The following is a 24616-nucleotide window of genomic DNA, read 5'->3' as shown; positions in this document are numbered from 1 at the left end:
TAGAGGTCTTAGAGTTAAAATAAAGTTGCAATTATTCGCTATCCGCTAGAAAGAAAAAAGGGAAAATTACTTAAAGGACCCTCACGGGTATTTTTCTAAATAATCTATAAGTATTGTGTGATAGCTTGATAGGACATTTAGTATTTTTTTTTCTTTCTTAATGATCCTTGGTACTGTCGAGTTCATAATTTTTACTATCGAACTCGACGTTTTTTTATTCTGTGCCAAGTTGATAATTTCTACTATCGAGCTCACCGTTATTTATTGTCAATCAAGTTCACAACTTTTTATTTATTGTTGAGTTTAATTTTTTTTTAAAAGTGGTGAACTCAGCATTGGTAAAACCCATTCATTTTCAATTTTCAAATTTTTCCGACTAAAATACATGAAAAGATTGACTAAAAACTTAAGATAATGATTTGTTTAAATGATTTCAACTCAAAAGAACAATTCTTGATCGATTTTCACTCAAAAATTAAGAAAAATAAGTGAAAAATCCTAGATTTTTATATACAACTTCTAAATATTTGAAAAAATACTTGAAAATGACTTCTTCTTTTTTAAATCCTTTCCGACGGAATGGAGTCTCCAAAACTCGATTGAGATGTCAAAAATTCAATTTTTTTATGAAAACAATGAGTTCGAACAGTTAGAGCATTCAATCATGAGAAATGTGGAAGATGAGGTTTAGCGATCATTTTAAACAAAAAACTTACCAAATGTCATGCCAAACTATTGCTGAAAACTTAGGAACTATTTAGAAAGAAAAAAAAAACCTTCCGCGAGGGTCCTTTACGTAATTTTTCCAAGAAAAAAAATGTGGGCATCTTCACATCAACAATATGTGAAACGATGTAAATTTCAAGACTCAATGATAATATGACTTGTCGGGTGGCATAATCAATCGACTCTTTGACGTGACAAGTTCGAGAGCCATATATCTTTATGCCCTGGGATACATGACTGCCCTTCCCCAAAAAAAGTGTATCCTGACAAAACTATGTATCCCAAGGCGTAATTATCTACGATTCCCCAACTTATCACGTCAAAGAGTCGATTGAGTATGCCATCTAGCGAGTCACATTATCACGACCCAAATTTCAATGTTACTCCAGCAAGACTCTATTTAAAAATGCGCTTTTAGTAAATAAGTTAGTTTTTTTAAGGATTAAAAGACTATTAGTCAATATCATAATTGTCCTTGATAACCTTGGCGAAAAATGATATATATATATATTTTTTTTTGATAAATAGTATTGTATTAATAAAACAAAGCCAAGTCGGTCGAGTTGATCAACTTGGAGAGACCTTACAAAAGAGAGCTACACACGCATAGAGCAACAATCCCATCCCATCTGTACAAAAAGTCCTCAAAGTACAGTCCCCTAAACCCCTTATGAACTTTGGACCAACAGTAAATGAGACCCAAGATAGACATAATCGTATCCGAAATAATGATATTTTCCCCCTGTATCTTAGACTTTAAAAAAATAAATAAATAATTACTCCAACAGTAAAACATGTGATTTTGTAAAAAATATTGGAATGTGTATTGTCACCATAATTTCGTTGAGCAAAAAATGAAGGTGAAGTGTATTGGAATCGTTGAAGGAAAAATGGGAGAGAGAAATCAAAATGAAGCCTGGTTGGTTGTTACTTGTTAGAGGGCTTAGAGTCAAAAGCTGCAATTATTGAGTAACCGTGTAGAAAGAAATAAAAAAGCAATAGTAAGGAAAGCTCCACAATGCATGGTAGTAAAGTACCGAAGCTAGTAGGATCCACGACAAATTCTTGAGCCTCAGTAGTCAAAGATTCGACTCAATCGAAATGAAAGCTGCTATTGGCACCTGAACTTTTACTTATTACATCTCATTAAAAATGAAGAAAAAAGTGAATTGTTGAAAATAAGCAAAAGTTGGGTGCCAATAAAAGCTCGCTTAATTTTTTTATTTTTCATTTGTTGCTGTTGTTAGATTTTTATTTTTTGGGTTTAGGATTTTATACAAGCCTAATCATAATGGTAAACAACTATTGAAATTATTTGTAGAGTGTTATAATGTTTTGTAATGTTAAGATTATAATTTGAATCAAATCTTGTAATTTTGAAGAGTGTGTTTTAATCTTTAATTGGACTGTGATACTTAATTTAAGAAATTGGAGTGTAATAAGTAAAAGTGGTGGTGTCAATAGTAATTCTCATCAAAAAAGAAAAAAATGTATTTTAGTAAAATAGGCGAAATTATGATTATTCCTGCGAAATGCAAGATGTGGTCTACCCTCTAGACTTTCGTTGACTTAGTCAAATCGTTATTAATATTTGTTTTGTTGACAATTTATGGTTTAAATACTCAAACTACCCTTGTGGCATTTAAATTATCAAAATGTCATTATTTTAGTTAAAAAATAAAAAATCAGATCAAATCTCAATCGTTGAATTGAAATATTTCACACTATTGGATTATAAAAAAAATCCAACTTCATCTTCTTGAATAAGGTGAAGTTAGGGTATGTTTTATAATATCTTACTAGTTAGGATTTGTGTTAGTTGTTGTTTGAATGTTCTCAAGAGTATTAAGATTCTATTCTTTAAACTCATTACTTTGAAATCCTACCATTAATATCTTTGAATGCGATTTTGATTTTTGGATAGATTTTGATTAAACAAGTTAAAGATCTTATGTTTCATGGAATTGGTGGAGGTTCAATTCTCATGTGAGCTCTTTTAACCATTTTGTCCTCAAGACAAAAGTTTCTGTGAAAAAAAAATCCTATTTGTGTTCTTAATTGTATTCATATTTGTTCTCAATTTATTTATTTATTTTTTTCTAGTATTTTTCATGTGAAGATTCTTAGCATTGGGTCAAAGAATGCCTTTGAGATGAGATGAAAGCGATGAGATTGGATGAACACATTGATATTAGATTGAAAAATGTGAAATTTAGTTTAAAATAATGAGAAATGGTTTGGAAGGTTATTGTCTTTAGAACGAATAGATCGAACACATTTCAATTGCTTTAATCGAAAGACATTTTCATAATTTCAACACATAAGGGGATTTTTGACCCAGGTCAACGAAAGGTAGGTATACCATATCTTGCATTTCGCAACGAAGAACATTAATATCACCCATTTGTAAGGGGGTTTTACTAAATTGCCCAAAAAAAATTAGTGGTGCTATTGACGTTCCTTCTTACATTCCTCCAAATAATAGTGATAGCATACATAGAGTATCATACAGATTCTGATGTATTTTTATAATTGGTGTGTGATAATTAATATCATTAATGTGTTATACTGCTATTTGGGTAGGAGAAGAGCCTTGCAAGAGGGGCCATGGTATATTGCTGGTAGGCTGATGGTGCTCAAGGAATGGAGAGCCAAGATTGAATTAGAAAAACTCGAATCAGCTGCCATTCCAGTTTGGATAAAGTTACATGATCTCCCTAACCAGTTCTGGAATCCAGACGCGTTAGGCTACATTACCAGCTCTACTAGGAAACCACTCTTCATGGACAGCGCCACCGAGGGTCTCCTTCGTATGTCTTATGCGAAAGTCTGTGTTGAGATAGAAGCCTCCAGAGATCTCCCTGATAGGATCTTTGTTGAGGTTGAGGATGAAGCTTTGGCAGAAGTGTCTTTAGAGTATGATTGGATGCCTCCTAAATGCTCCAAATGCGGCACATTCGGTCACCCAGAGGGCAATTGCCTACCAGCAAGCAATAAGACAGCAACAAAGGACAGTAACCCCGTTCACAGTAAGGACAATAACAGAGGAGGGGAAGGAAATCAGAGCAAAGAAGTAGAATGGGCTATAGTTACCCACAAAAATGATAGTAGAAGTACTCAGCAAGAGAAGACCCACATAAGAAACTATCAACAAGGGAAAAATGTCAATGAGAAAATGAAGCAGCACCGAGAGAAGCACAAGACAGCTACAAATGAAAAGAGTTATAACCAAAAAGGCATGGAATGGGAAAATCCAAATAATGAAGGAAGAGCTGACTATGAGAGAGGTGAAACCAGCACTAGGCAAACTAAGCATAAAGAGAACGAAAATAACAACCAAGCGGAGAAGATAAACACAGAAGATAGAGGCCATAATCCCCCTAAGCACATGTCCCCAGCAAGGAACCACACCCCACCTAACAACAGATTCCAAATCTTACAAGAGGAGGAAGACAATAGAAGTGTGGAGATTCAGAAATGGGGGAACAAAGACTTCAACAATCTAAGGATTGATGAGTTAGCAATGAAGCCCAGAAATAGGCTTCCCACTCTCTAGAATATCAAAGAAGTTATGAGACTTATGCAAGAACAGAATAGAGAAGAGAATGAACATGAGGGCGAGAAAGAAGAGGGGGAAAGGGACCCAACAGTTGATCAATGAACTATGCAGCCTGGAACATCAGACGGTTGAATGACCCCCTCAAGCAACAGGAGATTAGAAGATTCATTAAGAAGAATAACATAAACATTATGGGGATTATGGAAACTAGAGTAAGAGAAATCAACAAGAGCTGCATTGCTAAAGCAGTCTGGCCTGATTGGAAGATGGAGGAGAATTATAGTTGTGCCCTTAAGGGCAGAATTTGGGTAGGGTGGGACAGCAACAAAGTAAACCTTAACTTGGTCTTCAAGTCAGATCAGATGATTTCCTTTCAAGGGAAAGTGGAAAAAGAAGCCCTTTTTATGTTGAGTGTTATCTATGGCTCAAATGACAGGCAAGAAAGGAAGAGGTTATGGAAAGAGATGGAATGTATGGCTACCTACATTGACATCCCATGGCTGGTGATGGGGGATTTCAACACCATAACATCCGCTGGGGAGAAAATCGGAGGCAAAAGAGTTTCAAATGCTGATGTTAAGGAGTTTGTGGAATGCCTCCAAAACACTAGCTTAATGGACCTAAAAGCCAAAGGTTGCCGCTTAACCTGGTGTAACAAACAGGATGATAGAAGAATCCTATCGAAACTTGACAGGGTATTAACTAACACAAACTGGATCGAATGCTTCAACAACTCGAAAGCTGAATTTCACCATTTAGGAATATCTGACCACAGCCCAATGTCTGTTAAACTGAGCAATGACAACAACAATAAACTAAAGCCGTTCAAATTCTTTAACTTTTGGACTGAAGATGAGAAGTTCCAAGATGTTGTCAAGGCCAGTTGGGAAGAGCCCGTGAGAGGCAACCCGATGTATAAAGTTGTGCTGAAACTCAAGAGGTTGAAAGTAGTCCTCAAAGCCTGGAGCTCCCAACACTTTAACGAGGATAAAAAGATCTTAGAGAACACCTATAAGCAACTAGAAATAATCCAGCAAGCCATCCAAGACCAGCCCCTAAACAAAGAGCTTGCAGATGAGGAGAGGAACATTGCCATTCGATATCAAGAGGTGGCTAAGAGAGAGGAAGCATGCATCCGACAGAAATCTAGGATTAATTGGCTTAAACTTGGAGATTCAAACACCCTCTTTTTCCACAAATCCCTGTTAGCTAGAAGAGCTCGAAATAAGATATCCTCAATACAGGATAGCAATGGTGCTTGGCTTGACAAGGAAGAAGAGCTGGAACAAGAATTTCTCAGTTACTATAACAAACTCTTTGGAACCTACAGGCCCACCAAGATTCAAGACCAAGATATCCAACTCAAGGAGTTAAATGCCTCATCAGCTAACAGACTTACACACCCGGTTGAGGAGAATGAAATTAAAGAAGCCATTTTCTCTATGGATGGAGATAAGGCCCCTGGCCCGAATGGGTTTACAACACACTTCTACCAAAAGGCTTGGAGCATAATCAACAAAGATATAATCAATGCCATTCAATTCTACTTCCAAAGGGGGAAGTTGGTCAAAGAAGTTAATGCCACAACCATTACCCTTGTGCCCAAAACAGACAGGCCTACATCTGTTGATGAGTTCAGACCTATAGCTTGCTGCAATGTTCTCTATAAATGCATATCCAAGATTCTTGCAAATAGACTCAAAGACACCCTCGACGTCCTGATCAGCCCCTACCAATCAGCATTCATCAAAGGGAGATCGATTAGAGATAATATCATGCTCTCCCACGAGCTTGTCAGGAACTTCCATAGAGACAGAGGACCCCCCAAGTGTGTTGCTAAAATTGATCTGAGGAAAGCCTATGACTCAGTATCTTGGGAGGTAATCATTTATTGCTTGGAGAAAATGAAATTTCCTGAGAACTTCATTGCGTGGATTTGGGGCTGCCTGTCCTCACCCATGTACTCTATCTCGATCAATGGCAGCCTCAAAGGTTACTTCCCTGGAAGAAGAGGGATTCGCCAAGGAGACCCTCTATCCCCTTACCTATTTGTTATTGTGATGGAACTCCTCTCCATTAGATTGATGGACCTCACCAACAAGGGAAAGCTCGAGTTAATGGCAAGGTGCGAGGAACCCAAGATCAATCACCTTATTTTTGCAGACGACCTAATGATTTTCTTCAAAGGCAACCTTTCCTCGGCTGAAGCGGTGAATGAGGCTTTGACTTGGTTCAGCAGAATCTCCGGGCTCAAGATGAATGTGAACAAAAGCAATGTGTACTACTCAGGTATCAAGAACAGAGAAAAAAGGAAGATAACCATGGAACTCCAGATAACTAAAGGGCACCTACCTGTAAGATACCTTGGAATTCCTCTTACTTCAACAAGGTTAAAGATATCTGACTGCCAACCTCTAATTACCAAACTCTCCAATAAAATCAATACTTGGAAGGCAAGATTCCTGTCGATGGCTGGCCGAATTGAACTAATTAAGTCTGTCCTTAGCAACATGCAAGTATTCTGGACTAGTGTGCTCATGTTGCCGAAGAAAGTCTTAAAAGAGCTAGAAAGACTTTGTTCCAGATTCCTATGGGCAGGGCCTGACATGGGAAACAAAATGCATTGTATCAGCTGGAAAAGGGTAGTAAGGGATAAAAGGGAAGGAGGTCTAAGCATCCATGACCTAACTCTTCAAAACAAAGCTGCCATAGCTAGGCAGATCTGAGACATTGCATCAAACAAGGAAAGCCTATGGGTTAGCTGGATCCAAAGAAACTTGATCAAAGGAAGGCATTTCTGGACCATCCCCCTTCCCTCTGAAGCTTCGTGGATGTGGAGGAAAGTGCTTCAAAGTAGGGAAGCTGTTCAAAAGTTGATCTGGCATAGAATAGGGGATGGCAACAAAACCTACATATGGCATGATCCTTGGAGCACTGTAGGGATCCTAATGCACAATAGGCAACAAGAGACCAGCATAGAGTTAAGACTCCATGGGGAAGCAAAAGTGAGTTCTTTGATTCGTCAAGACTCATGGATTCTCCCTATGCATATGATTGCCACCTTGGGGCCCATATGAGACAATATTAGAACCTTGGAGCTGGATGGCACTGAAGAAGACAAAGTGATATGGAAACCGAACTCGAAAGGTATATTCACGTTGAAATCTGCTTACAAAGCCTTACAACAACCCAACCCACTAGTCAACTGGCACAAGTTAGTTTGGTTCCCTAACAACATCAAGAGACATAGTGCTACCTCATGGCTCGGATTGAACAAGGGTCTTAAAACTCAAGACAAACTAATGGCCATGGGAATTACCCAACACTCGAAATGTTGCTTCTACAGGAATGCCCCTGAAAATGAAAGCCACCTATTTCTTGGGTGTGACTATGCCTTCGGGTTGTGGCAGAGATTGTTAAAGAAAAGCAACATCAACCATTTAAACAGAGACTGGGATTCCGAGGTGGAATGGCTGAGTAACCACATCAATGGGAACTCCACATGCTTGCTCGTTAAAAAGCTTGCTTTTAATGCATTTATACACCACATATGGCTAGAACGATGCAGAAGAATCTTCAAAAATAGCTTCCTTCCTTCAAATATGTTGAAAAATTTTATCGTTAGAGATGTCATCCTTAGAATTAGAAGCATGGATACAACCACTGAAGACAACGCTGCAAATAAAGAGTTTATGAACTCATGGAACATCAACTCCAATTTCGAGGTAAAGAACACTGCGAGATGCAAATGGATCAAGCCTACTCAGGGTGAATGTGTGCTCAACACTGATGGCTCCCTCAGAGGCAATGTGGGGGGAGAAGGAGCTATAATCAGAGATGACCAAGGAAGAACAATAGGAGCTTTGGCGGAAACCACCCATGGGGAATCAGTTTTGTACCATGAGCTTCAAGCGATTCTTAAAGGTTTGGACATGGCACATTCCTTTCACATTAGGGCCCTGAATGTTAGAGCGGACTCAAAAATAGCTATCGACTATATAAATGAACTAAACAAGACCCCTTGGAAAGAAGAGAAGCTGGTCAAAGCCATCAAAGCTAAAGTTTTATTGTTCCACAAGATTGACTTCTCCTTCTGCTTTAGAGAGACAAATCAAGCTGCGGACTTCTTAGCAAGTTACCTTACTACCCCTGGTAGCATTAGGTTGGACCCTCTAAGCCTCCCTACTAATCTTAAGACCATCATATGTAAGGATGCCTGTGGGTACGTATATGAAAGAATGTAAGGTCCTTCTTTTTTCTGGTTGGGGGTCTGCCTAACCCCCCCTTAATTTTCAAAAAAAAAAAAATATATATATATATATAATATATATATATATATATATATATATATATATATATATATATATATATATATATATATATATATATATATTATATATATATGGGTCCCGTTCAGCAACAAACATTTTGACAAACATTTTGGCAAAACATTTTTCAAAACATGGGTTAGAGGTTTTGGAATGGGCTGATTTTTGGTGAGTAGGATCTCTACGGTGAGGAGATCATCCTCACCAAAAATCAGCCCATTCCAAAACTTCTAGCCCCAGTTTACAAGTTGAAAAATCGTGGACCGTCCATTTTTTGTAAACCATTTTTGATGGGGTTAAAAGTTTTGGAATGGGCTGATTTTTGGTGATGATGATCTCCTCACCATAGAGATCATCCTCACCAAAAATCAGCCCATTCCAAAACCTCTAACCCATGTTTTGAAAAATGTTTTGCCAAAATTTTGTCAAAATGTTTGTTGCTGAACATTTCCCTATATATATATATATATATATATATATATATAGGGTCCCGTTCGGCACCCTAAGTTTTACCACACACTTTAACAAACGCGTTTTGTCTTACATGGGTTAGAAGTTTCGGAATGAGCTGATTTTTGGTGAGGATGATCTCTATGGTGAGGAGATCATCCTCACCAAAAATCAGCTCATTCCAAAACTTCTAACCCCATCAAAATTGATTTACAAAAAATTGACGGTCCACGATTTTTCAACGTGTAAACATGGGGCTAAACATTTCGGAATGGGCTGATTTTTGGGGAGGATGATCTTCTAATCATAGAGATCATCCTCACCAAAAATCAGCTCATTCCAAAACTTCTAACCCATGTAGGACAAAAAACGTTTGTTAAAGTGTGTGGTAAAACTTAGGGTGCTGAACATTTCCCATATATATATATATATATATATTATATATATATATATACAAGTCCAATTAAATGCTTGACCTAGATTTTTTACTATATTTATTATTTTAAAATATTGTTTTTAATAACATAAAAAAAACAATTTAAAATATTTATACATTTAATATATTTTTATTTGGCACGTATATATCAACTCACAAGTCCTCGATTTGACCATACAAGAATTATTGTGTAAAAAAAAACCATCTTATTTAATAATATTTATGAGGATGGTACAATTATTTAAAAATTTGCTTTTGGTGAATCATTAAAAGACTATTAATAAATATCTTGAAGGTCTCAAAATATTAATTTGGTGAATAATGATTTTGACCCTATTATCTTAGACTTAAATAGTAATAATAATAATAATTCCTACATCAATATAGAAAAATAAAATAAAAAATGAAATGTGTATTGTCATGGTAATTTTTAGATCTCACATCCAGGAGTTAGTAAATTACTCAAAAAAGAACGAGAAAAAAAAGAAAATGATTTGAAGCTTCCACATGCATGAATGATAATCATTATCATAAAGAGAAGAAAAAAAATATTAAGAATAAACTCAATAATTGATATTTTCTAATAAAATTAGCGACGGGAGTTTATTCCATCTTGTTGTGTTTGAAACTAGATAAGCTCCCGTAGGGCTAGTCCCATCTCAAAAGGTGCATTATAAAATAATAATAATAATAATAATGTTTTGGAAAAATGAAGCCAAACTTATAATCTGGCTCGATGAATTTCCAATTGACTTGGTAAATTGGTTCCAAGATGCTTAATAATTGAGTCAATTTAAAATTCCAGCAAGATGAATCACCCTACTTTCCAGTAGATCACTCAATAAGCTAAAGTGTTGTAAGTGCAGAAAATATATTTCATACTTTATAAATATAACTAAAATTTATATCATTTTTCTAAACGTAATAAATATAATTACTAACTCGGTCCAGTTTCTATCTGACTTGGTAGATTCTTTAAGTGCGTTGGGCAGTCAAATCCAGTGAGTTTCAGGACCAAGTCACCTCAAAATTAAATTCCATTGAGTTGAGTTTGGCCAAGTTCCCAATTGAATAATTAATTATAATTTTGCCATCTAAATCTAGTCACTACTCTCTAGATAAGCTCTTATATTAGTGTTTAAAAATATTTTTTTTATATTTTGTCTCAACTCAATGAGTTGATTCAGATAATTGTATGTTTGAGTCACAAACGACAAATTTCCAACTCTTCTTCAATATCCCACAAAGATCTAAATTCTTGTCTAATTGAAGAGGCCAACTTTCCCAAAGTTGGTTCAAGAAAAGCTTAGGGCCCCCACACGCTTACATGATGATTCTCATGGTCTTAAAGAAAAAGGCAAAAAGATAAAAGGACTGTCATGTGACCTGGTATTTTCAGAATCCACTGACCTTATCGACTTGTGGTCGATCCCTTTAGTGACCTTACCGCGTCAAAGGAGGAAAAATATTTATATATTTTGTGACGATAACTTAACGCACGTCCTTCACCCATCTATGGTGGATCCAGATCTGTGCATTATATTTAACAAGGAAAATGTTAGAATGACACAAACGGATATACAAAAGTGATAAAAATGATGTGATTGGGTCAATCAAGAGCTTATTAGCCGGTTTCAATGATGTTAGTTTCTTGCATATTTTTAGAGAAGCCAACAAGGTGGCTGATTACCTTACTTTTTCTTTTTTCTTTGGGTTGTTCGGAGATTGTTTGTGAATCTTCGCCTTCCCTCGTTTCTCTTCTTTCCCAGGATAAAAGGGGTTGTCCTTTCCTGAGGTTGTAGCTGGTCTGGCTCTGCCTAACCTATTGACCTTTCAAAAAAAAAAAAAATTGATGTGATGGCATGCACATAACCGTAACTGATTTTTACCAGTATCTCACGAAAGAGCATTTACGGTAATGTGCACAACACCACACATTTTTGTCACCCTTGTGTCGCCCTTTATGTCACCCCAGCACGACTCATTTAACAAATGTCAGGTGACAACTCATTTCATGTGACGTGGTATCGACATGTGGTCCATCCCTTAATAAACTTACCCACAAAATATTAATTTGGTTGGTGATGTGCATCCATTGATTATACATTGTTTTAAGAATGATTTCGAATCGTTGAATTCAAACTCTTTTTCAAGAGTTTAGATCTAGTGGATACAAGTTATTAAGCATTATGTTTTTTGGTACGTAAGTTCACCAAGGGATATCCATTCGGTCAGTGGGTTCTAAAAATACCACTTGGCATACAATGGGGTGCCACCTAATCTTTCTTAGGTACGGCACATTGTTTTGGATCCCTACCCTTTCTATCCATTTTAAAGGACCTAAAGCACGTTAATTTATTACGACTGTCACTTTGGAAATGCCTTTGAAAAAATTCTTTAATTTACCAAATTACCCTTATATTCCAATTTCCAAAGTGTATCTATTCCACTTTGAGAAGACCCCGCCCTGCCCTCAAAAAAAAAAAAAAAAAAAACCATGCTAAGGAAGGAGTTCGACTTTGAAGTAGGTAGCCCGCTTCAAATTTTGAAGGAATTGTAGACACCCCAATTTGAACGGGCCCTCACTCGAAAGGGCCTAAAAATAATAATTTTCCAATAAACTGGGCCAACGGACCTCAAAGGCCCGAATCATTAAAATATGACATTTTTATCAAAGTTGAGGCCCCTAAGACCCTCACTTTTATCAAAGTTGAGGCCCCTAAGACCCCCTAAGGGTCTAATGGGCCCACACCAAAAGGACTTGGCATGCTCCCATCTACCCCACTCCATTCAAAATACCGATTTTCCAACAAGATAGGCCAATGGGCCTCAAAGGCCCAAAACACTGAAAATGGCAATTTGATTGAATCGAGGCCCCTAAGTCCTCCCAATGGACTAAGGGACCCACCAAAGGGGTTTGAGCTATCCTATACTTGTCCAACCTTCACCGTTCTGCCCGTGCATACCAAATTTTTGATAAAATTCTCCCACGGGCTTAAAAAGCCCGATTTGTCAACACGTGGTATTTTTGATCGAACCAACGATTGCAAAAATCTCAAAAAATTGATAAATTAAAAATGTGAGACTTGGAATGCCTGCTCCTCCTCTACTTCCACCGCTCCACCTCCGAATCCGCAAACACCCTAAGCCCATTCAAAGCCCATGAACCCTCAAATCTACAAAAACCAATTTCCCACCTTACCCCTAACCTAAAATCGATCTCATATCACATAAGCCTTAAAGTGAACCCACCCTCAAAAATCCAACCTAAAAACAAACCCTATCAAAGTCAAAATAACCTACAACCCTCTTAAAATCCAAGCCCAATACACTAAAAGCCCACAAACCACTATCCATACCCAATTTATTATCCAACCCACAACTCTAACCCATCAATCACTACCCACATCAACCAATCATCTTTTTAACATCAAAAGTTGACACATGTCATCATCCCCTTTCACCTCCCTCATCTAATCACCTACCCCCATCATCATTCTCTAAACAATCCATCTAACCCACATCACTTCCCTCCACCAAAAGGACTCAGCATACTTTCATCTACCCCGTTCCATTCAAAATATCGATTTTCCAATAAGATAGGCCAACGGGCCTCTAAGGTTCAAAACATTAAAAAATGGCAGTTTTGATTGAATCAAAGCCCCCTAAGACCACCCAATGGTCTAAGGGACCCACCAAAGGGATTGGACCCATCCTACGCTTTTCCAACCTTCACCGTTCCATGCTTGCATTCAAAAAATATCAAATTCTCGATAAAATTCTCCCACAGGCCTAAAAAGCTAGATTTGCCAACACGTGGCATTTTTTATCAAACCAATGATTACAAAAAACTCAAAAAAATTAATAAATTAAAAAATGTGAGACTTGGGATACCTACCCCTCATCCACCTTCCACCGTTCCACCTCTAAATCCACAAATACCTTAAGCCCATTCAAAGCCCTCAACTTGCTCCTAAATCAATTTCTCACCCTACCCCTAACCTAAAATTGATCCCATATCACCTAAACCCTAAAACCTACCCACCTTCAAAAGTCCAATCCAAAACAAACCTCATCCAAGCCAAAATAACCCACAACCCTAAAATCCAAGCCCAATACATTCAAAGGCCACAAGACATTACCCATACCCAATTCATTATCTAACCCACAACCCTAACCCATTAACTACTACCCACATCAACCAATAACCCTCTCAACATCAAAAGATGACACATGTCATCATCCCCTTCCAACTCCCTCATCTAATCACCTACCCCAATCATCATTCTCTAAACAATTTATCTAACCCACATCACTTCCCTCCAAAATCACCTCAACCCATACCCTACCCTAACCTAAGATATCCTCATTCTCTAACATCATCAACCACGCACATCACAACCCATACCCTACACACCCTAACCTATCATCATTATCTAATACCATCAACCACCAACATCACAACCCATATCTCTATCTATCACTTTCCTTAAAATACTCCAACAAAATCATTTCAACCCATACCCCCCTCATTATCAAATAACTAACCCATACCCTTCTCTCTAATCAAACAACCACTATCAACCAATCAACCAATCTTATCACATCACTCTCTCATCATGTTTGCCACATGTCTTCACCCCCTTAATCCTCTCAAAAATCAATCTACCAACCTCTTACATAACTCATTCTTCTAAATCTACACACCTCACCTCTTCAACCAACCTAACACTCATTCTCCAAACAACTCCCTTACATCCCCACTCCTTCCACAACCATCACTCATCTCACCCCACCAAACACTCCACTCAAATGGATTTGGGTAAGATCCAAACAATTTGGATCTAAACATCACCCATTTCCACCCATTACACAATTACCCTCACTTTCATTGTAAATTTCACACCCTTCACCTTTAAAACCAATACCATTATCCACTCTCCTAACCTTTCACCCTATTATACCCCTAAACATCCTCCAAGCATTTACAAATACCCCTCTCCTCCTTTCAAAAATGGTTATCAAGTTTCACTAAGAAAAAAAAAATCTATTTTCTCTACTTATCTCCACTACTCTCTCATATTCTCTTTTAAAAGAAAAAAAAGGAATTTCACTCACAAATCTACTAAGGACTTTAGAAGAGATTGAAGAAGAAGAAGAAGAAGAAAAGCAAAGGAAAAGAAGATTGAAGCATCAAGGTGGGTTCAAAGCACACCCCCATCTCTCTAACCTTCTCTTCCTCCCTCTTCTATCATCTCCTCTTCTCTTCATTTTATTTTAGATGGACTTAGGATAAATGGTCATCAAGGCTCATGTTTATTAGGATCATCTCCTTCAATGAGATGATCGTATGATCGAACCAAAAGTAAATCCCTATTTAGGGTATAAATACACGGCACGTGGCACTTTTATTTTCATTTTTTAGAAATTAAAATGATCGAGTTCTTTGAGGTTACCGCCACTTGGCGGGGAGAAAATGGTGCCTAACACGTTCCCTCTTCTCCAATCGAGCTGCTTACCCTGATCCCTATGTTTGATTAGTTCCTATCCATCGTGAGTTACTAAAATGCCAAAATGTCATTTTTTCGAAAAATATACATCGGGTGACCATTCACACCCACTTACAACATGAATGGTGGCGACTCCAATTCTTAGTAGATGTGACTGTCATAATGACGAAATCTACGTATCAACACTCATAAAATGTAAATTGTAAATTGTGTCTCAAATACAACATGAGGTGCCCTGTTATAGACAAATTAGATCAAGATTGGGTCTAAGTAGTCCTTAGGAAATAAAAAATCAAAATTAAGGACAATTAGAATATAAAATTCCCAATTAACCTTCGCATCCCACTTTATCTTCCAAATCGATCCCTTGCATAAAAAGATAGTTGACCATCCTTGGGGAAGCTTTTGATATCTCCAATTTAAGTCTTAGAATCTTCTAGAACGGCCTCCTTATATTGTACTTCCACAATCAAGCCTTGTAATGCTTGTAAAGCCTCTTCCAACCTCTTTGTCCTTGACCTAGCTAATTCCTTGCAATGATTTTTGAGAAGACTTGGGAACATCAACTCGATCTCCATTAATCCCTCACCTCAAAGTTGAGGTCGCAAAGAAACTGACCTATAATAATTATGTGATGTCGTTAATTTTGGGATACATTGAACGTATTAGTCAATAGAGTCCTATTAGGTTAGGTTTCTTTATTTTGCTTAGAATTTATATTTGTTTAGGATTCTGTTACAGCAAGAAGTATATTTATTTAAGAATTATTTATTTCTTATTTAATTAGGATGTTGCTTTCTCAGTCAACTAGGAGTCTAGCCCATCTAAGAATTCTTAACCTATAATAATTTTGTGATGCCATTAGTTTTGGGACAAATTGAATGTGTTAGTCAATAGAGTCCTATAAGGTTTCTTTATTTTCCTTAGAACTTGTATTTGTTTAGGATTGTTTTATAGCAAGAAGTATATTTGTTTTAGTATTCTTTATTTCTTATTTAATTAGGATGTTGCTTTCTTAGTTAACTAGGAGTCTAGCCTATCTAAGAAGTCTTATTTTTATTAGGAGTCTAGTTGCTAATATTATAAAAATAGAACGTACGAGTCATTATCAGCCGAATTTTATATAGCAATAAAGTTTTGATTTTTCTTAATTGGAGGTTAAGACCTTTGGTATACAGATTGGGTGTGATTCACAAACGTGGATCCTCTTTCTTCTTCTCTCTATACTCTTTCACCTTTTGTCTATATGTTCTTATGAGTTAATATTAAGTGCAGATTTTTGGACTGCATCATTCTAGATCATTCCCATTTTTGGATTATTCCATGCTCCCTTGATCAGTTATAGTGGCTTTGGTAACATCAATTTTACAAAGTTGTTCCATGTAAACTGGTCACCCTTTCATAAACAACCAGAAAGTGATCAATAAATCAAACACATAATCTAAACCTTCTCCCTCCTCTTTTATCTGGGCTTGGGACCGGCAATGTAAAACATTAAGTTTTACATTGGTGGAGTTAAAAAGGTTTTTACCTAACAAAGAAATAACAGTTACTATGTAAAACTAAAGAAAAAATATAACTCAAGTACCGTACGAAGATTAAAAAAATTGTATGTCATGGGCAAGTATAAGTTTAAATAAACAAATATATAGAAAAACACCGGTTCAGGGATTTCAACTGGGCTTTGACTAAAGGGGGTTGTCTGGTTCTGATCCTTACTGTACTCGTCTCGGCCCCTATACATCCATAAATAGGTGGGTCCTGTTATGCTTTAAGAGAGCAATTTTCAGGGTCCAAGTACCGTCACTTTTGTAACTTGTGCCTTAGTTTGTAGAAATCAAAGAAAATTTCCAAGTTTGATTATTACCTTTTCCACTTCCAGATTTTATATGAGCTAAATAAGTTTCTTCCCTTCTATTTATTTAATTTGTTGTTATTAGATACACTATATATTTCCTAAGCAAGCAAGGTGTATATTATTAACAACCAAAAAATTGGCAAACCCAATCATCACTCTCAAGTTTGGGAGCCCAATCAGGTCTGCCTTATAAATTTTTAATTTTAAGTTTAGGAGTTCAGTAACCATCCATTTTCAATACTTGGTGGTGAAACTTAGTTTTAATTTAGACAAATTTACCAAAACATGCATCACATTTCGACTATTTACCAAAATGGTAAACTGTAACAATTAATTTCAAAAATGGTAATTTTACTGTTTTCAGAATTAATATTTTTTTTACCAAAATGGTAAAAACAGTAAAATGTAATTTTTTTTTATCAAAAATACCCTTTTTTATTTTTTGACTAAAATTATGAAAAAATCCTCTCCTCTTTCATATTTCTATTTAGTGTTTGGAAGATTAAAAAGAAGAGAAAGATTTGGTTGGATTTTAATTTATTTCTAAGCTTAAAATGGTAAATACATATGTAAAACAAAAAAGGGTATTTTCGGTAAAAAAAATTTACATTTTACTGTTTTTACCGTTTTGGTAAAAAATATTAATTCCAAAAATGGTAAAATTACCGGTTTCGAAATTAATTGCTACAGTTTACTGTTTTGGTAATTAATTATGAAAACTATACCGTTTTGATAAATTTCTCTTTAATTTATGTGTGTAGATATTGATTTATAGTTTTGTGACTTAGTTTTTAGAGAAATTTACCAAAACGGTACAGTTTTCATAATTAATTATCAAAACGGTAAACTATAGCAATTAATTCTGAAAATGGTAATTTTACCGTTTTCGGAATTAATATTTTTTACCAAAACAGTAAAAATAGTAAAACGTATTTTTTTAATACCGAAAATACCCTTTTTTGTTTTACATATGTATTTACCATTTTAACCTTAGAAATAAATTAAAATCCAACTAAATCTTTCTCTTCTTTTTAATCTTCCCAACACTAAATAGAAATATGAAAGAGGAGAGGATTTTTTTTGTCATTTAGTCAAAAAATAAAAAAGGGTTTTTTCGGTAAAAAAAATTACATTTTACTGTTTTTACCATTTTGGTAAAAAATATTAATTCCGAAAATGGTAAAATTACCGTTTTCAAAATTAATTACTACAGTTTACCGTTTTGATAAATAATCGAAATGTGGTGCATATTTTGATAAATTTGCCTAGTTTTTAAGTGATGGTATATATATATATTTTTTTTTGGTAGTGGACATAGAACTTATTTTTTCCACTTAAGATTAGAATTTTACTGAACGGGTTACACAGGTCATGAGGTCAAGTTAGTTATTTAATAAAAGTGTCACGTTTGGGTTTAAGTTTTTTTGACACAATTATTACCATTACCTCAACACAACACGAACAAGACACAACCCAACCCATTGCCACCCTTACTTGTATATGCTAGGAATGTGTGATGTCTTGGATCAACCCAAGATATTACACATTGTAAACCCATTGACCTAGAAAATAATTTACTAGATTGAATCACAAGATATGTGTATCAAACAAAGACAGTGGCACTATCCATAACTTTGAATTGCTGAATTTATATGAGTAACAAAACATAATCATGAAAGAAACTCAAAACATTCAACAAATGTAATTTATGTTTTGGTAAAATTCACCATGCAAACTTAACAAATCATAACCTAAAACAAGCACTATTCATCTTGCATACTAAAGAAATTATAAACTAAAGCAAGCAGTACTAGTAGTAGAAATGTTCTTAAATTTAATCCTACTGCTTGGTCTTTATAAATGCAAAAAAGTCCAAAACAAGCGAGAGAATGCTAACAATTTTCATATTTGATGATTTGAAATCAGAAGCTTGACATGTTCATATTTCTTGAAGGGCCTCTTTAGGTGATAACCTGTAGAATTCAAAGGTATTCAATTAGTAAATCAGTGTGGTAAAACCTAATGATCTTTGTCCAATCAAAATAGAACTAGTATTTTTTAAATAATTGTTGATTTTTATGAACCGTTTTAAAATTTCAATTTTTTTTTCCAAATAAAATTTTGGGAAAGCAAACATAATTTACTTAATGAAAAGATCCTTTAAGAATCAAACCTCAATAATGCATACTTGATGTTTTATATTTATGAAAATAAGAGTAGACAACTTAGGAGAAAAAAGAGTTGCTAACATCAACACACTGCAAAAGAACCTGTTTCATCATCATAAAATTTTCAAATTCTCTTCTCCTTAATTAAAAGATCCTTTCAAGTATTAAACCTCTGTAATGCGTATTTGATGTTACTTATTTATGAAAACAATAATAAAATAATTTAGGTAGAGCAGTGTACCAATTCAGAACCACTTGGATAATCCAGGTTGAAGAGGTATCTACCACCTTCAAATATCCTGAAAAAGAAAATTATTAAATGACATGAATATATATATATATATATATGAAAAAGTTTAATGACATGGAAAATTGATGAAAAACACAGTATTTTAAATATTGAAAATAAAAAAAATTATAATAATAAGAGTTGCTACACCAATTAAACCTATATAAATTTTTTACTTCCTAACTTGGGAAAAATAAAAAGAAAGAATCTTACACTTTGCCCAAAACCTGTTTCTAAAACTAGAATTAGTAAAAAAGAAGGCTCACAGTTGGTTTTGATCTGTATATCATTGGATATCTTATTAAAAAGACAAGAGTATGCACTAGTAAATATATATATAAAATAAAATTCGATAGGTAAAGAAAGATACCTGCGTGTGGGAATGTGTGATATCTTGGGCCAATCTTCGCCACACCCTTCTTTGCACCGTTGGGTTAACAATGAACATCCCTCGATGGAGAGGAATTGAAGAGTGAGGGGCAGTCCCACCTCTGGCAAGGTTGCGAGCGCTCTACAATATTCGATTGTTAAGTGTTTAAGGGATACGAGGTTTTTCAATCCATCTGGTAAAACCTCAAGCAGGGGACAACCAACTATGCGTAAAGTTTCCAGAGAGTGGAGGTGTTTGCTGCTGTCTTCTTCATCATCATCATCTTTTTGTACCAATGATTTCAACTCTCTACAATTATAAATATCAAGCTTTTTGAGTGCTTTTAGGTACTTAAAAAACCCACTGGGTATTGCCTTGAGATTTTCAATACGATCAATATTCAAGGAGGAGAGAGAGGTGAAGTAAGAAACAGAGCTTAATATCCTCCCATTGCATCCGTCCAACCCTAACTCATGAAGTGATGGTAAAAACCTTGGAAGGCCAATCAAATTCTTGCAATTTATAATATCAAGTTCACGGAGGCAAGGGAAATCACCTTCTTTTTCAGTGCCAACATTCCATTCCACTAAATTTGGGATGAAATTAATTGAAAGTTCTTCCAATGATGGAAAAGCAGGCTTAATGCCATCAGCACAAAATAAACGTGTCACTTTAGCCATGTTCTGTAGTACAAGTCTCTTGAGGGAAGGTAGCTGCCAGAGAGGAGGGACAGTTTCACATGAATCACAACACTGTAAGCGAACATCCACCAGTTTGGAGAATGAAGGATTCCCCATCCAGCTCGAAAATCTTTCACCAACATAGCCCCTGATGATTAGCTCTCTGAGATTGGCAGGGTGAGGTTGGAGCCTTTCAAGTATTTCCTCTGCAGCACTTGCATCACCATCATCATCATTACCATAGTTCCATGACAAATCTAGGTTCTCAATGAATTCTTTATCCTTCAACACATCCTCTTCTGGATTGACTGCATTTTGGAGTTGTGAAATTCTCAACCCACCTCTAAGGTAAATCAATCCTATCAGCTGTCCTATATCACGTCCAGGCTCTTTACCAACAATAAAATCTGACAGTGTCCTTAGACATTTTAATCTCCCAATTCCCTTCGGCATTACTGACAAGTTAAAAGGTAGAAAAAGATGTCGAAGCTTAATCAGATTTTGTGTGTTCTTGGGTAATTCAAGCAATCTCCAACAGTCATGAAGGTCTAATGTCTGCAAATTATAAAGGCTGCTCATTGATTCAGGCAATATGAAATCTTTAATAATGCTGGTACCACTTGATGCAAAGAGAGCAAGGTATCGCAACTGTTTCAAATTGGCAATTGAATCAGGCAATTCTTTGATTCTTTCTCCAACATGCAAATCCAACACACGGAGGAATTTTAATCTTTGGCTCAGATTATTGGATGAGGGGATGCCTTCAATTCCAATTCTAATTCCCTGTAGAGTATGTAACCCTTTGCATCGGAGAACCTTCTTAAAAATTTCTGGATCAATTTGTTTATGAGAGATGGATGACAAATATCGAATCTTTTCAGAAAAATCAGATAATCTGTCACCATCCATTCTAAAACATTCATCTTTTGAGACTGATTGTGCTAGATCATGAATCATGTCATGCATCTTATATACCAATCTGCCAAATTGATCTTTTTCACACTGAAAGAATGACCTCCATAACAATTCATCAAAGTATCTACAACCCACATCTTCTATTTCCCTCCGCCCCACGAAAGTGATAAATCCTTCTGCCATCCACAATTTGACTAATTTCTCCTTGTTAAATTCATGATCCTTGGGAAATATACTACAGTAAAGGAAGCATTGCTTTAGATGTGAGGGCAAATGATGATAGCTCAATCTTAGAGGAGCTAAGATGGTATCTTTTCCTTCATGTGATATTTCCCATATTTCATTATCCAATATTTCTTTCCATTCTTTTTTTTCTCTTGTACCCTCTAAGAGGCCTCCAAGAGTCTTCGCGGCTAAAGGTAAACCCTTGCACTTTTCTGCAATTTTCTTGCCTATTACCACCAGATCTTGATCCTCATCCCAACCCCCATTTGGAAATGCATATTTTCTTAGCAATAACCAACATTCGTCATTCGACAAAATTCCCAATCGATAATGGTCAATGGTGCCCATGTCCTTTGAAACATTTTCACTTCGAGTGGTAAGAATAATTTTACTCCCATTTGCTCCACATCTCAGGGGAATTATTAGGTTTTTCCATTGATCGGGATATTTGTCATTCCAAACATCATCTAATACAAGTAGAAATTTCTTCTCACTTACTATTTTCTTGATTTCTACATCAAATGAGTTTAATTCCACATAATTACACGGTTTCCCTGAAGTACTCTCTATAATTGCTTTTGACACTCTTTCCGAATCAAAATCTTCAGATACACAAACCCATCCTTTCACGTCAAAATGTTTCTCAACCCTCTTGTCATTGTAAACAAGCTGTGCAAGGGTTGTCTTTCCAACTCCACCCATACCGACAATAGAAATAACAGAGAGGTCCTTTTCCTTTGCAACAGAACAATCTGATGACAACAGATTTATCAACCTCTCTTTTTCAAATTCTCTACCGACAACATCTGATTCATGTATGAAGGAAACAGTATTCCGTCCTTCCCTGATTTGATGTTGACTGAATTCTCCATCTGTTTCACGAAGATCGAGATGTTTTCGTTCCTCTGCAATTCCTTGTAATCTCCTTAATAGCTCATCTATCTTATGTGCCATCTCATGTCGAAATAAAACTGGATTTGATGTGAAGCAAGAAAAGCACATTCTGTGTACTTTATTCCTCTTGCTAGTTTGAATTTCCCTTTCCACTTCGGGCCGTGAAGCTACGGTTGCAAACTCATCCAACAAGTCTTCGGCATCGTAAGCAGCATCTTTAAGCCTTCTCAGCCAGTAACTCACCTCATTCGAGTGTAATTGCTTTTTCTCGGCATCATGGAGCACGGATTTAAGTGTCGACAACACATTGGACAACTTTTCCAACTCTTTTTCAACATTCCACAACGATCGAAACTCTTGTCCGATTGAAGAGGCTAACTTTGTCAAGACTGGCTGAAGAAAAACAGATATAAGTGATTCTGCCATTCTTAAAGAAGCTGATCGATCCCTGAATCAGAAAGTAAATTGGAAGTGATGAAATTAGTACAAAATGTGAAGAAAAAGCTCTTGGTTTTGTTAAAGGGCTTAGAGTCAAAAGTTGCAATTGAGCTACCGCATAGAAGAAGAGAAAAAGGAAATTAATTCTGAATGTCCACACACACGTAAGAAAGATGCACATGCATGCTAGTCTCGTATAAATGAAAAGAAACAATAAGTAACATTGTATGCAGAATCTCATACAAATTCTTATGTATTTTTATTTTTTCTTTTTATTTGGTGCACGATTCATGTGCCAAATACCTCTTTGGGATGTAAGTCCTTTTATTTTATTTATTTTATTATATTTAATATTCTAAATTATTTACTTGAAAAAATAGAGAGCTGCTATTGGCAACCCAAATTTTACTTATTACACCATCTTAAATTATTTCTCCCACCCCAAGTAAAGATTAAAACAGTCATTAAACTTTACAAAGGTTTGGCTCAGAATTATAATCTCAACGTTATAACATTCGTTCAAAAAAAGTCTACTAGTTGTTTACAATTATGATTAGTCTCATATAAAAATAATACGAGAGAGCCTCTATTGACACCCCAACTTTTACTTATTTTCAACCATTCACTTCTTTTCTTTATTTTTTTACATTAGGTGTAATAAGTAAAAAATTGGGGTGTAGATAGTAGCTCTAAAAAATATTAAAATCCATTTTTAAATACTTAAATATTTAATGCATTTTAACATGACTCTTATATGTCAACTCCAAAGTCATCAATAGATTTGATTCAACTCGAATTTTCGTGTGAAAAAAAGGCATTTAAGTCATTTCTCATTCGCTTATGAGAGAGGACCCAAGTCCAATGATGCAACAACATCAATTTAAAATCTTAGGGTACTTCAAATATCCGCCAATATTGCTATATGCCCCCTCGACCTAGGTCTTCTCTAACAAACAAATGCAAAATGACACCATTACGCACCCTTGTCTTCAACTTGAAACCCTTTGAATTATCTTCTTAAAATTGGTCATCTTCAAGGCTTCACAACCTCTTAGATATTTTTTTTACCCTAAAGTTTAATTACTTAAACATTTAAACTATATAGAAGATGATGTGATATTTGATAGAATATTATAAAGAATGATGATGAGTGTCTCGAAACATTGAATTATACAGACGTTTCCCGGATATTTATCTTAATTTTTGTCCCTATTTCTCCGTATTAATGTAATAATCATTATAAGCCTCGAAATATCATATTGCATGTAATTAGATGATAATTAGGCTTAATTATACATAAATAATTTCATAAATCTGATTACGTGTGTTTTTTGTATAGAAAATCAGTATTTTGGAGTCTAAATCTCAAGGTAAAAGCATTTGAGCCCACTTTGGAATGCCCTAATCATTAACTCATGTTATCATATTTTGTCCTCTTGTGCAAAGAAAAGTGAAGGCTACTTTTGGACTCTTCTACACACATTTTTCTCCATAAATAGAGCTTCAATCTCTAGAGAAATGGTACCTCTTACCCCTTGTCTTTTTGCTAATTTTCTGTAATTTTCTAGATTTTCTTTGAGAGAAAAAGTTCTTGTAGAAGTGAAATCTCAAGAGTATTTTTCTTTTATCTTTTTTCTTTAATTTCTTTTTGTAACTCTATTGAAAGATTATCAAGTTGAAAATCAAATTGCAACATAGACTTACCTCATCATTTTCTCTACCATGTTCTATTTCTTTTACTATTATTGTAATTTATTTCTCACAATGATC

The 24616-nt window shown here is 35.5% G+C and overlaps 1 protein-coding gene across 3 annotated transcripts in view; it reads right to left on the bottom strand.

The window, feature by feature from the left end:
* Positions 1 to 18435: 18435 nt before the first annotated feature.
* The window catches only part of LOC147410153 (putative disease resistance protein RGA4), a 51802-nt gene continuing 45621 nt past the window's right edge, over positions 18436 to 24616 (bottom strand). For all 3 annotated transcript variants that reach the window (XM_086432393.1, XM_086432394.1, XM_086432392.1), the window contains 3 exons: positions 19695 to 22856; positions 19277 to 19334; positions 18436 to 18840 (listed from right to left, as the gene is read on the bottom strand). In XM_086432393.1, the coding sequence (XP_086288519.1) occupies positions 18829 to 18840; positions 19277 to 19334; positions 19695 to 22834 (3210 nt within the window). In that variant the 5' untranslated portion in view covers positions 22835 to 22856 and the 3' untranslated portion in view covers positions 18436 to 18828. The remainder of the gene's footprint in view (positions 18841 to 19276; positions 19335 to 19694; positions 22857 to 24616) is intronic.

Source organism: Akebia trifoliata, chromosome 2 (genome assembly GCF_017979445.1).
Source record: "Akebia trifoliata isolate Shusen 1 chromosome 2, ASM1797944v1, whole genome shotgun sequence".
In the NCBI taxonomy this organism is placed as follows: domain Eukaryota; kingdom Viridiplantae; phylum Streptophyta; class Magnoliopsida; order Ranunculales; family Lardizabalaceae; genus Akebia; species Akebia trifoliata.
Note: the sequence above shows the minus strand (reverse complement) of the source record. Positions and strands in the feature narration are given on the sequence as shown.